Genomic DNA, 14,999 nt, shown 5'->3' with positions numbered 1-14,999 from the left:
AAAACCATAAGATTTGTGAGATTAATTAAAATATACTAACATAAAGATAATAATATTTACCATAATGAAAACAAACAACAATAAAAAAATCATACTTAGGGATTCAAAATAGATTCTCACTTGTTATGTATTTTAAAGACACTGTCCAGCAGAAACAATTGAAATCATCAAGAGGTACTAAAATAACTTCACAGATCTGTCTGTATTATAAAGGGATTTCTTGAAGTAGATATTTTCTAAAACAGAAGAAATCAGTCACAGCATTTCCCATTGCATGCTTAGCAATTAAAGAAGAGTAAATAAACATTAAAAATAATCAACATGCTCAAATAAATCTTTAGGAAGACAGAAATCTTAATGATGTAAAGTGAAAATTATGTGGCATGAATGATTCAAAAAGGTTTGATAAAGAACAAAATGAAATAGGGTAAAGGTGAAAAGAAAGAAAATATTTTTTTTGAAACTGATAAATATATTTTTAAAAACTATAGTCAATTTACAATATTATATTAGTTTCAGGTGTACACCATGGTGATTCAATATTTTCTTAGATTATATGCCATTTAAAGTTGAAAAGACTATCAATACCAATCACTTGTGAGAAGATGGAAGCATAAACTGCTACAGTCACTTTTGAAAATTATCAATATCCTCTAAGAGTAATTTACACTAACCTAATGACATAATAATTTCACTCTTATCTAGATACGCAAAAGACACTATGTTTACCAAATGGATATTTTTCCAAAAAAGAAATGCAAGTGACCAACAGGTACAAAAAAAGGTATTCAACATTACTAACCATCAGGGAAGTGAAAACAAAATCCACAGTGAGATTTCACCTCACACTGGTCAGATGGCTATCATCAAAAAAACAAAACAAAAGAAAACAAAAAAAAACACAACAGCTTACATATGCCTAAGAAATCTGTATGCAGGTCAAGAAGCAAAAATTGGAACCAGACATGGAACAACAGACTTTTTCCAAATCGGGAAAGGAGTACATCAAGGCTGTATATTGTCACCCTGCTTATTTAACTTAAATGCAGAGTACATCATGTGAAATGCTGGGCTGGATGAAGCACAAGATGGAATCAAGATTTCCAGGAGAAATATCAATAGCCTCAGACATACAGATGACACCACTTTTATGGCAGTAAGCGAAGAGGAACTAAAGAGCCTCTTGATGAAAGTAAAAGAGGAGAGTGGAAAAGTTGGCTTAAAACTCAACATTCAAAAAACTAACCAGTCCCATCACTTCATGGCATATAGACGAGGAAACAATGGAAACAGTGACAGACTTTATTTTCTTTCCAAAATCATTGCAGATGGTGACTGAAGCCATGAAATTAAAAGATGCTTGCTCCTTGGAAGAAAATTTATGACCAACCTAGTCTGCATATTAAAAAGCTGACATTACTTTGCCAACAAAGGTCCATCTAGTCACAGCTATGGTTTTTCCAGTAGTCATATATGGATGTGAGAGTTGGACTATAAAGAACACTGAACACTGAAGAATTGATGCTTTTGAACTGTGGTGTTAGAGAAGACTCTTGAGAGTCCCTTGGACTGCAAAGAGATCCAACCAGTCAATCCTAAAGGAAATCAGTCCTGAATATGCATTGGAAGGACTGATACTGAATCTGAAGCTCCAGCATTTTGGCCACCTGATGTGATGAACTGACTCATTGGAAAAGACCCTGATGCTGGGAAAGATTGAAGGCAGGAGGAGAAGGGAATGACAGAGGATAAGATGATTGGATGGCATCACCAACTCAATGGACATGAGTTTGAGCAGGCTTTGGGAGTTGGTGAAGGACAGGTAAGCCTGGTGCGCTGGAGTCCATGGGGTTGCAAAGAGTCAGACACGACTGAGTGACTGAACTGAACTGACAAATGCTGGTGAGCACGTTGAGAAAAGGAAACCCTTGTACTCTGGGATTGTAAATTGGTACAGCATTAAGGAAAACAATATGCTGATAAGTCACTTCAGTTGTGTCTGACTCTGTGCAACCCCATAGACGGCAGCCCACCAAGCTCCCCCGTCCCTGGGATTCTCCAGGCAAGAACACTGGAGTGGGTTGCCATTTCCTTCTCCAATGCATGAAAGTGAAAAGCGAAAGTGAAGTAGCTCAGTCGTGTCCAACTCTTAGTGACCCCATGGACTGTGGCCCACCAGGCTCCTCTGTTCATGGGATTTTCCAGGCAAGAGTGCTGGAGTGGGGTGCCATTGCCTTCTCTGGAAAAACAATATAACAGTTCCTTAAAAATTAAAAAAAGAACTGCCATATGAATGACAATCCCACTTCTCAGTATAGAACCTAAGAAAGTGAAATCAATATCTCATAGAAATATCTGTATTCCCATGTGTGAAATGTTATTCACAATGGCCTAGATATAAATACAACTTTAAGTGTTGTCAAAAGATGAAAGAACAGAAAAAAGTGGTATTTATGCACAATGGGAGGAGGGGCTGGCAATCCACTCCAGTGTTCTTACCTGGAGAATCCTATGGACAGAGCAACCTGGTGGGCTAAAATCCATAGTGTTGCAAAGAGTTGGACACAACTAAAGCGACTTAGTACAGTACATGTACAATGGCATAGTATTCAGTCACAAAAAGGAGGAAATTCTCTCATTTGCAACAACATGATAAATCTAGAGGGCATTGTGCTAAGTGAAATAAGCCAACCCAAGAAAGACAGAAACTGTGTCGTGTCATGGCATCACTAACATGTAGAATCTAAAACATACAAACAAAAAAAAGTCAAATTTCATAGAAACAAAGAATAGAATTTTGGTTGCCAGAGGAAGTAATGGAGAAATATAGGTCAAAGGGTACAAACTTTTCAGTTATAGGTTCTGAGTATCTAATGTGCAGCACAGTGACTATAGTTAATGATATGGTACTGTACACTTGAAAGTTGATGAGTTCTCTTGTGTTCTTACCACACACACACACACAGACGGAACATAATGTTAATGCTGTGAGGCAGTGAATGTGTTAATTATCTTGGTCTTGGTAAACAATCCGCAACGTACATGGTCATCAAATCTTCACATTGTACAATTTAGCCATATACAATCATATTTATCAATAATTCCTTAAAAAATTGGAGAAAATATTAAGTCAATTGGTCAGCTGGCAAATATCTATCACAGTTCAAAGAAAACAGTGTGATTGGAGAGGGTAAAACAGGTTAAGGAGAGGGCAAGGCAGTTAGGAAGTGTGGTCAGAGACCCCAGCCTGATCTGGGGATGAGAGGGCAGGTAGATAGTATTGTGTGTCTAGGCTAGTCCAGATGTTCAAGCTAGTTTTAGGAAAGGCAGACGAACCAGAGACCAAATTGTCAACATCTGCCGGATCATTGAAAAAGCAAGAGAGTTCCAGAAAAATATCTATTTCTGCTTTATTGACTATGCCAAATCCTTTGACTATGTGGATCACAATAAACTGTGGAAAATTCTGAAAGAGATGGGAATACCAGACCATCTGACCTGCCTCTTGAGAAATTTGTATGCAGGTCAGGAAGATACAGTTAGAACTGGACATGGAATAACAGACTGGTTCCAAATAGGAAAAGGAGTACGTCAAGGCTGTATATTGTCACCCTGCTTATTTAACTTATATGCAGAGTGCATCATGAGAAATGCTGGGCTGGAAGAAACACAAGCTGGAATTAAGATTGCCGGGAGAAATATCAATAGCCACAGATATGCAGATGACACCACTCTTATAGCAGAAAGTGAAGAGGAACTAAAAAGCCTCTTGATGAAGGTGAAAGAGGAGAGTGAAAAAGTTGGCTTAAAACTCAACATTCAGAAAATGAAGATCATGGCATCTGGTCCCATCACTTCATGGGAAATAGATGGGGAAACGGTGGAAACGGTGTCAGACTTTATTTTGGGGGGCTCCAAAATCACTGCAGATGGTGACTGCAGCCAAGAAATTAAAAGACCCTTACTCCTTGGAAGAAAAGTTCTGACTAACCTAGATAGCATATTGAAAAGCAGAGACATTACTTTGCCAACAAAGGTCTGTCTAGTCAAGGCTATGGTTTTTCCAGTGGTCATGTATGGATGTGAGAGTTGGACTCTGAAGAAACCTGAGCACCGAAGAATTAATGCTTTTAAACTGTGGTGTTGGAGAAGACTCTTAAGAGTCCTTTGGACTGCAAGGAGATCCAACCAGTCCATTCTGGAGGAGATCAGCCCTGGGATTTCTTTGGAAGGAATGATGCTAAAGCTGAAACTCCAGTACTTTGGCCACCTCATGCGAAGAGTTGACTCACTGGAAAAGACTCTGATGCTGGGAGGGATTGGGGGCAGGAGGAGAAGGGGATGACAGAGGATGAGATGGCTGGATGGCATCACTGACTCGATGGACCTGAGTTTGAGTGAACTCCGGGAGTTGGTGATGGACAGGGAGGCCTGGCATGCTGTGATTCATGGGGTCGCAAAGAGTCGGACACGACTGAGCGACCGAACTGAACTGAAGTGAGGCTAGTTTGGGGCTAGTTTGGGATCCTAATTACATACATTTGTTGTTATTTTTTGTTTAGTCACTCAGCCCTGTCTGACTCTTCTGTGGCCCTATGGACTGTTGCCCTCCAGGCTCCTCTGCCCATAGGATTTTCCAGCCAAGAATGCTGGAGTGGGCTGCCATTTCCTTCTCCAGGGGATCTTCCTGACTCAAGGATCCAATCCACGTCTCCTGCATTGCAGGCGGATTCTTTACCAGTGAGCCATGGGGGAAGCCCCTTAACTATATCCAAGTCACACCTAAAATTAAATCTTTTTACTTGGAAATCATCAGAAAATTACATACATTATGTCTTTAAGAAGTTTTTCATAATGTTTATAAAGAGAGAAGGCAAATAAAGCACAAGGTCCCACTTTATAGCACAGGGAGCTATATTCAATGTCCTGTGATAAACCATGATGGAAAAGAATACCAAAAAGGAATGTTTATATGTATATAACTGATTCACTTTACTGTATAGCAGATACTGGCACAACATTGTAAATCAATTATATTTCAATAAAAAATGAATCAATTAAAAATAAAATAAAAAATGTCTGGACTCTGAAAGATAAATTGCTCCAAATTGGCAGTTCCATGTTTTAATTTTTCTATAAACATTTAGCAAAAAAAAGTGTAGCTACCTTTCCATGATCATTAGAAATATTAATTTTGAAACCTGAAACAGAGCTAACAATATAATAAATTTCCATAAATTGATTTCATAAATTTAATATTCAGAAATGATTAAACATTTTGGCTGATGTTCTCTAGGTGATAGCAATAAAACATTAAACTTTAAGAAAGGAAAATAAAAATGGGAAAGAAGAGAGAGAGCAATGGAAGGAGGGGAAAGTTTGACTTACCAAAGCTTTTTCAACTATAATGTGCATTTCTAGATATTGGGGCAATAGTTCTGAAAAAGTTTTTTCCTGAAAAGAGAATTTATCAAATGTTAATATGTTTTGAATTTATTAGACAGTGACATGTTAAGGAGGCAAGTGACCTCATAAAACCCTCATGAGGTCTTAAGTATAAAAATTAACTGCAAATCAGAAAATTAACTTGAAAACAAATTTCAAGTTTAAAGGAATCCCAGTGAGCCTGCTAGAGTAAGGCAGAAGTCTAGGTATTCACTATTAATACTGAATAAGAGAAAGTGAATAATCCATAGTTCCAGAGCATAAGCTCTGTGTCGCATTTGATACAATGTAATAATCCTTGATTGTGTCGTTAGTCAGCTATAAATCATGAATTTATTACACCATTTCGTACTTTAACGGTGATTTTACAAGAGCTGTATATCTAACATGCTGAAATACCATTTCAAACATGGATATTTTAAAGGACCTACAATTTCTTCCTTGACCCTGGTAATTAAATCTAAGTGTAAGGAGGGAACAAAGATGGCGTCTGTCATAAAACAGCTTTTTTTGTTGCTGTTATTTAGTCACTAAGTCATGTCTGACTCTGTGACTCCGTGGACTACGGCCCACCAGTCTTCTCTGTCCGTGAGATTCTCCAGATAAGAATACTGGAGTGGGTTGCCGTTTCCTTCTCCAGGGGATCTCCCTGACGCAGGGATCGAACTCGTGTCTCCTGCATTGGCAGGTGAAGTCTTTACCACTGAGCCAGCAGGGAAGCTCCACAAAATAGCATAGCTTACTATATAAACAAGCAAACAAAGAAACTGGATTCAACTGGTAGAGCCTAGGTTTGCATTTTCACAGGGAAGTAAACTATGCATGCCTCTTAAATGTGTATATACTGAGATGCTGATTTCTTTTCTTGGTGTTCAAAATTCACTTAAAAAATATTTTGTATTTTGGTTGCTCTTACTGTGCTTGTATAAAAATATAAGCCACTGTTGACAACCATGGATTCCAAATTGCAGCCTGGTTGAATATAATTACAAATTATGTACACACCATAACCAATTTTCCGTATGTTTCTACACAGCAGATTTCATATTTTAATAACAGTGTTTTTTCCCCATTTGCCATTTCAAATTTATTTTCTTATTTTCAAAATAATAAAACTGTATCTTTAATACCTGTGTTTTAAAATGAACTTATAGTACCATTCATCATAATGTCACATGTCATTTTCAGTAATTGAACTTCAAAATCCATTCATTTTAATGGGTTACTTTTATTCTCTTCTTTAAAATGTTTTGTTCAGTGTTTTAAAAATAAGTATTGAATCATAGAAGATTGCCAAAATAGATCACAGGTCTCTTGTAATTCTCCCCAGTGGTTACATCCTACAAAATTACAGTACATTTTCAAAACTGGGGTATTCACCTGGTACAATGTGTATGTGTATAGCTCTACATCATTTAGTCATGTGTATGTTTATATAACCACAACTCCAGTCAAGATACAAAACTATTTTGTCACCATGAAGATTTCCCTTCTTGTACCTCTTTAAAGTCAATTGAGATTATACAGTCTGAGGAAGAGAAAGAAATCAGAATGGAAAAAAATGAACAGAACCTGCTCTTTTCCTATGGGGCATTTTCAAGCACACCGACATGTATACAGTGGAGGTAATAGGGAGGAGATAGATAAAAGGGCAAAAAGGAGCTTCAAAGAACTAAAGGCCAAAATGTTCCTAAATCTCATGAAAAAATTAAACATCCAAGAAGCTTAATGAACTCCAAGTAGGATAAACTCAAAGGGACCCAATCAAAGACACACATAAGAAAACTGTCATAAGGCAAAGACAAAGACTCTTGAAAGAATCAACAAAGAAGGGCCACATCGTGCACAAGGAATCCTCAATAAGATGACTAACATCTGATTCTTCATCAGAGAAAATGGAGTCCAAAAGATAGCGAACTGAAATATCCAAAGTGATGAAAGAAAAACACCTGTCAACTAAGAATTCTATATTCAGCCTACAAATTAAATGTTTAATAATATACAAATGATACAGTATTTTAGAAAGACATGTCCCAGTAGTATGTAAACCTATATATCAAAATATTAAAAGCAATGTTACCAGGGCAGTGGTAATTAGTGTTTCTATATTCCTAATTTTATTCAATAATAAGCACTTTTGCTTGAATAAAAATTAAAAACAAGAAATATTACATAAGACAACATACAACAATAAGCTTGAAATGCATTATTGCATATTTTCATGTATTTTAGATGGAATATGGATGTTTTATATACCCATGTAGAAAACAGATACCAAATGTTATATTGCTACTCAGCAGCTATGTACTTCCTTTTCCTGACTAACACAATTCTACAAAAGTAATTTTATAGTGTGTCATGACATCAGAATTGTCTCAGTTACCTGTGAGCTTAAATGGATTGTATAGGACTGATCTTTCTGCCAAATATTGCTGTAATTTTCTGCAAACATTGGTTTATCTGGATGGTCATTTTTCACTTGATAAATTATGTGCTCAAATCTTGCTGAAAATTCCAAAGGCTCAATGCCATAGCTGATATTTTCAAACTGAAGGAATCCCCTGAATATTTAGAAAACAATAACATAAAAATCCTGCCAATAATCCCATCATCCTGCAAACGATTCCACCAGATTTATAATTCAAAATGCCATAAAAAATGAGCAACCATAATGAGGAACATGTTTTAAAGTCACTCTCTTTTCCTACTTTTTTTTCAGCTACCACTAGTAACTGAGTAACCACATCTGCCTCAGTTTTTCTCATGTATTAAAGAACTAAATATACTGAGAAGTATTTTGTTTTTTCCATATAGCAGTCACATTCATTCAAGGTGTATTAAGGCCATGCATGGGGTTGCAAAGAGTCGGACACGACTGAGCGACTGAATTGAACTGATTTGCTGGAAACCAAGGCATTTGTTGAGAATTCCAAGAATAAAAAGTTCCTGTTCTTACTGAGGGACAGTGGGTATACAGAGTGGAGGTCTAAAAAGGCTGATATATAGGAAAACCGCATTTAGAAAATGTCAAGTTTCTGAGTCAACAAATTCTGGACATCAGGTGATGAAAACCAAAGGGAAAGTGGGAAGAATCTTTTTGCTCTGCTCTGGGCCTGTATCTTCATCTGATAAACTCATCACCTTCTTCCTGCCACTTCAATGATGAAAATCATCACCCCTGCCCTTTTACCTCTGAGGTACCTTCTCAGCTAGTCGTCTTACATCTGATACAAAGCACACCTACACTGAGAATATACAACTTGCGCTTAGTTAAGTAACTACTTAATGTAATTTTCCATAACTATTCCAGATAGCTGATACAAAATACAACAATAACATCCAGGGAGATCCAGGGAGATATTCTAAAGGATTTAGCGGGTGGGTGTGTTTGAATTTTTTTTTTTAACGCATCTGTCTCTTTCTCCTCAATATCTTGAACATAACTTCAGTTAGTGATTTCACTTCAATGGTTACTGTAAAGGCCCATTTATTAATATTAAAAACTAAGGCCATCATGAAGAAAACGTTCCGAATGGAATCCTCCTTAAATATCCCAGATTTGTGTTTTGCAGCCACTAAATTTTATTTTAAAGTATATCCTAATTTTTCATGTATAAATAACCTCAAAGATTCTGTTGTGTGTTACTCGTTCAGTCATGTCTGACTCTTTGGGACCCCATGGATTGTAGCCCACCAGACTCCTTTGTCCATAGAATTCTCCAGGCAAGAATACTAGAATGGGTTACCATTCCTTTCTCCAGGGAATCTTCCCAACCCAGGGACTGAACGTGGGTCTCCTGCCCTGCAGGCAGATTCTTTACTTTTTTAGCTACCAGGGATGGGCAGTAGCCCGCCAGACTCCTCTGTCTATGGGATTTTTTCCAGCAAGAATACCGGAGTGGGTTGCCATGCCCTCTTCCAGGGGATCTTCCTGACCTAGGGATCTAACCCACCTCTTCTGTGTCTCTTGCATCACAGGCAGATTCTTTACCCACTGAGTTATGGGGAAGCCCCAAGATTCTGTTACCTGAGTCCAGAACAGATGCTGAGTGTCACGACTGAATTTGGGAAACCTACAATGTATCCTTGATAATGACAAGGCATCTGAAAAACAGTACAGTGAGGCCAATAAATAAATTATTCATGCATAAAATGTATTGGCAAACGTTATAAATATTCAAAACATTAAAACAGTTGAAAGTAATAAGTTTCTGTATCATAAAGATTTATTAAAAGTGGTTTTCAACTAAAACTCTTCCAGAAAATTGCAGGGGAAGGTAACCTTCCAAACTCATTCTATAAGCCCACCATCATCCTAATACCAAAACCTGACAAAGATGCCACAAAAAAAGAAAACCACAGGCCAATATCACTGATGAACATAGATGCAAAAATCCTTAACAAAATTCTAGCAATCAGAATCCAACAACACATTAAAAAGATCATACATCATGACCAACTGGCCTTGATCCCAGGGATGCAAGGATTCTTCAATATCCACAAATCAATCAATGTAATACACCACATTAACAAATTGAAAAATAAAAGCCATATGATTATCTCAATAGATGCAGAGAAAGCCTTTGACAAAATTCAACAACCATTTATGATAAAATCTCTCTAGAAAGCAGGAATAGAAAGAACATACCTCAACATAATAAAAGCTATATATGACAAACCCACAGCAAACATTATCCTCAATGGCGAGAAACTGAAAGCATTTCCCCTAAAGTCAAGAACAAGACAAGGGTGTCCACTTTCACTACTACTATTCAACATAGTTTTGGAAGTTTTGGCCACAGCAATCAGAGCAGAAAAAGAAATAAAAGGAATCCAAATTGGAAAAGAAGTAACACTCTCACTGTTTGCAGATGACATGATCCTCTACATAGAAAACCCTAAAGACTTCACCAGAAAATTACTAGAGCTCATCAATGAATATAGTAAAGTTGCAGGATATAAAATCAACACACAGAAATCCCTTGCGTTCCTATACACTAATAATGAGAAAATAGAGAAACTAAGGAAACAATTCCATTCACCATTGCAACGAAAAGAATAAAATACTTAGGAATAATACCTATACATATAAAACTATAAAACACTGGTTAAAGAAATCAAAGAGGACACTAATAAATGGAGAAATATACCATGTTCATGGATTGGAAGAATCAATATAGTGAAAATGAGTATACTACTCAAAGCAATCTATAGATTCAATGCAATCCCTATCAAGCTACCAACAACAAGAGCTAGAACAATAATTTTGCAATTTGTATGGCAATACAAAAAAACCTCGAATAGCCAAAGCAATCTTGAGAAAGAAGAGCGGAACTGGAGGAATCAACCTGCCTGACTTCAGGCTCTACTACAAAGCCACAATCATCAAGACAGCATGGTACTGGCACAAAGACAGAAATATAGATCAATGGAACAAAATAGAAAGCCCAGAGATAAATCCATGAACCTATAGACACCTTATCTTTGACAAAAGAGGCAAGAATATACAATGGAGAAAAGACAATCTCTTTAACAAGTGGTGCTGGGAAAACTGGTCACCACTTGTCAAAGAATGAAACTAGAACACTTTATAACACCGTACACCAAAATAAACTCAAAATGGATTAAAGATCTAAATGTAAGACCAGAAACTATAGAACTGCTAGAGGAGAATATAGGAAAAACACTCTCTGACATAAATCACAGCAGGATCCTCTATGACCCACCTCCCAAAATATTAGAAATAAGCAAAAATAAACAAATGGGACCTAATTAAAATTAAAAGTTTCTGCACAACAAAGGAAACTATAAGCAAGGTGAAAAGACAGCCTTCAGAATGGGAGAAAATAATAGCAAATGAAGCAACTGACAAACAACTAATCTCAAAAATACATAAGCAACTCCTAAAGCTCAATTCCAGAAAAATAAATGACCCAATCAAAAAATGGGCCAAAGAACTAAACAGACATTTCTCCAAAGAAGACATACAGATGGCTAACAAACACATGAAAAGATGCTCAACATCACTCATTATCAGAGAAATGCAAATCAAAACCACAATGAGGTACCATTTCATGCCAGTCAGAATGGCTGCGATCCAAAAGTCTACAAGCAATAAATGTTGGAGAGGATGTGGAGAAAAGGGAACCCTCTTACACTGTTGGTGGGAATGCAAACTAGTACAGCCACTATGGAGAACAGTGTGGAGATTCCTTAAAAACCTGGAAATAGAACTGCCTTATGACCCAGCAATCCCACTGCTGGGCATACACACCAAGGAAACCAGAATTGAAAGAGACACATGTACCCCAGTGTTCATCACAGCACTGTTTATAATAGCCAGTACATGGAAGCACCTTAGATGTCCATCAGCAGATGAATGGATAAGAAAGCTTGGTACATATACACAATGGAGTATTCAGTTCAGTTCAGTTCAGTCGCTCAGTCATGTCTGACTCTTTGCAACCCCATGAATCGCAGCATGCCAGGCCTTCCTGTCCATCACCAACTCCCGGAGTTCACTCAAACTCACGTTCATTGAGTTGGTGATGCCATCCAGCCATCTCATCCTCTGTCGTCCCCTCTTCCTCCTGCCCCCAATCCCTCCCAGCATCAGAGTCTTTTCCAATAAGTCAACTCTTCACATGAAGTGAACAAATAAAGGAGTTTCAGCTTCAGCATCATTCCTTCCAAAGAACACCCAGGGCTGATCTCCTTTAGAATGGACTGGTTGGATCTCCTTGCAGTCCAAGGGACTCTCAAGAGTCTTCTCCAACAAATTGGAGTCTTCTCCAATTTATTCAAAAGCATAAATTCTTCGGCACTCAGCTTTCTTCACAGTCCAACTCTCACATCCATACATGACCATTGGAAAAACCATAGCCTTAACTAGACAGACCTTTGTTGGCAAAGTAATGTCTCTGCTTTTCAATATGCTATCTAGGTTGGTCATAACTTTGCCATTAAAAAGAATACATTTGAATCAGTCCTAATGAGGTGGATGAAACTGGAGCCTATTATACAGAATGAAGTAAGCCAGAAAGAAAAACACCAATACAGTATACTAACGCATATTATGGAATTTAGAAAGATGGTAATGATAACACTGTATGCGAGACAGCAAAAGAGACACAAATGTATAGAACAGTCTTTTGGACTCTGTGGGAGAGGGCAAGGGTGGGATGATTTGGGAGAATGGCATTGAAACATGTATAATATCATATATGAAACGAATCGCCAGACCAGGTTAGATGCGTGATACAGGATGCTCGGTGCTGGTGCACTGGGATGACCCAGAGGGATGGTATGGGGAGGGAGGTGGGAGGCTGGTTCAGGATGGGGAACATGTGTACACCTGTGGTGGGTTCATGTTGATGTATGGCAAAACCAATACAATATTGTAAAGTAATTAGCCTGCAATTAAAATAAATAAAATTATATTTAAAAAAAAAAACAAAAAATAAATGTAGTTTTCAAGGAAAATAAGTATTTGACACATTTCTTTATTTTATACCAATGAGGTGCCCAGACATGTTCTCTGGATCTGGATTTCATCCCTATCATACATGGAATATGGAATAAAATATTTGTATGAAACTGCCAAGATGGAACAGGCATATCCCAACGGTAATGGTAAGCCCACTTGAATAAAGAAATGTGTGGTAATGAATGTCTACGACATCTGGGTCTTACCTTAAAATATGAAGACTCAGAATGCAAAGATCCAGTCTCATTATACGTATAAACCAAAAAGTTCTGGGATACAAATGAGCTAAGGAAAACAAAAACTAAAAGTGGTTGAGTCATGAATTTACTATAAACATAAACATTAAAATAATAAAAATAAGAGTAAAATATATAGGATTCATATAAGCATATTCTTTATTTAGAGTAATTTTAGCATGCCATCACAGTGTAAATTCTCTGACCTGGCATCTCAGAGAGTTAGGGCTTTCTTAACACCAGAATAGATTTTGAATCCTCCATTTCAGATATTTGTGTGTGTGCCTACAAATGTCTTCATTCAACAATATTTGCTGAGTGCCAACAATCTGATAGATTCAATTCAAGGCACTGGGGTACAGCAATATAGAAAAGACAAAACCACGGTCTTCCTCACAATAAGACACATACTGCTAGTATGTTGAAAGTGAAAGTAAAAGTGAAGTCGCTCAGTCGTGTCTGTCTCTTTGAGACACCACGGATCGTAGCCTGCACCAGGCTCCTCCGTCCATGGGATTTTCTAGGCAAGAGTACTGGAGTGGGTTGCCATTTCCTTATCCAGGGAATCTTCCCGACCCAGGGATCAAACCTAGGTCTCCCGCATTGTAGAGAGAAGCTTTACCGTCTGAGCCATGTTAGGTGATAATAAATAAGGCCTGAAGGTTGGTTGCAAATGTAGACAGGATGGCAAGGAAAGGCTAAGTGATTTGATTACTGAAGACCTGAAAAACAAGCCCTTGGATCTGCACAGATCTAGGAAGGAAATGCAAATATCCTGAGGCAGAGATAGGTTGTGTATCTACGAAGACCATCTAGAGGGCAAAGTACCTGCGGTGAAGTATGGAGACAAGACAAGAGACAATAGTAAGAGGTGGTGTCCCAGAGATGAGAAGCCACCACTGGGAGATTCTGAGCAGGAAAGGTGCAGGATCAGACCAACATTTTAATAGAATCAGACTGAAAGTCCTGTTGAGAACCTACTGTAGGACAGATAAGCACAAACAAAGAGATCAGCTAGGCTACAACAGCTGGATGATAGGCTATTATCCAGTAAATACATGATGGTAGCTTGAACTAGGATTGTAGCACTGGTGGAGGTCCAATTGCTGAATGCATTTTTTTAAAATAATTATTTATTTTTCATTGATTGATGATTACTTTAACATATTGGTTTGATTTCTGTTGGATGCATTTTGAAGGTAGATCACATGGGATTTAGTAATCCACTAGATGCGGAGGAAAACAAAAGAAAAACATAAGACGTCAAAAGTGACTAACATTTTTGTTCTGAGAAACTGAAAGAGTAGACATGCCATTTACTAAATCCCCGAGGAAAAGACAAATTATGAAAAATGAACAGAAGTATATTTTAGGCACATTAAATATTAAAATTACAGCAAACTCTTGGTTATCAAATAAGTCAAATACACAAATGTGGCGTTCACTAAAGAGAAATAAAGATATAAGTTTGGGAGTAATCAATACACCCATAGGAGCAGATGAAAGAACCAGGTGATTGAGAACAGCTAGGGAAAAAAGAGGGGTTTAAGAATAGCACCAGGGAGTACTCCTAAGATGAGAGAGAGGAGGTCGAATCAGAAAACAAACAAAACAAAATCTGAGAAAGACTGAGTACACTGATAAGAGACAAACCAAGAGACTTGCTGTGTCCTGGAAGCCAAATGAAGAAACTTTTATAAGGAGGAGACGCTACTCAGCTACACAAAATGCCACTGACTGATAAAGAAAAATGAAGCATAAAAAGTAACTGGCATTTAGAAACATGAGGATCATTGATGATCTTACCAAAGAATATTTTTTTAATGAAATGG

The 14,999-nt window shown here is 37.5% G+C and overlaps 1 protein-coding gene across 1 annotated transcript in view; it reads right to left on the bottom strand.

Annotated features, from left to right (window-relative positions):
• The window catches only part of LOC147343800 (disintegrin and metalloproteinase domain-containing protein 18-like), a 151,176-nt gene that overhangs the window by 127,236 nt on the left and 8,941 nt on the right, over positions 1-14,999 (bottom strand). The window contains exons 4-7 of the mRNA XM_086380426.1: positions 13,138-13,216; positions 9,473-9,549; positions 7,829-8,006; positions 5,389-5,454 (exon numbers count right to left, since the gene is read on the bottom strand). Of these exons, the coding sequence (XP_086236552.1) occupies positions 5,389-5,454; positions 7,829-8,006; positions 9,473-9,549; positions 13,138-13,216 (400 nt within the window). The remainder of the gene's footprint in view (positions 1-5,388; positions 5,455-7,828; positions 8,007-9,472; positions 9,550-13,137; positions 13,217-14,999) is intronic.

This window comes from Bos grunniens, chromosome 27, assembly GCF_055505025.1.
Source record: "Bos grunniens cultivar Pamir isolate PY7600 chromosome 27, Bosgru_T2T1.0, whole genome shotgun sequence".
NCBI classification, from domain to species: domain Eukaryota; kingdom Metazoa; phylum Chordata; class Mammalia; order Artiodactyla; family Bovidae; genus Bos; species Bos grunniens.
Note: the sequence above shows the minus strand (reverse complement) of the source record. Positions and strands in the feature narration are given on the sequence as shown.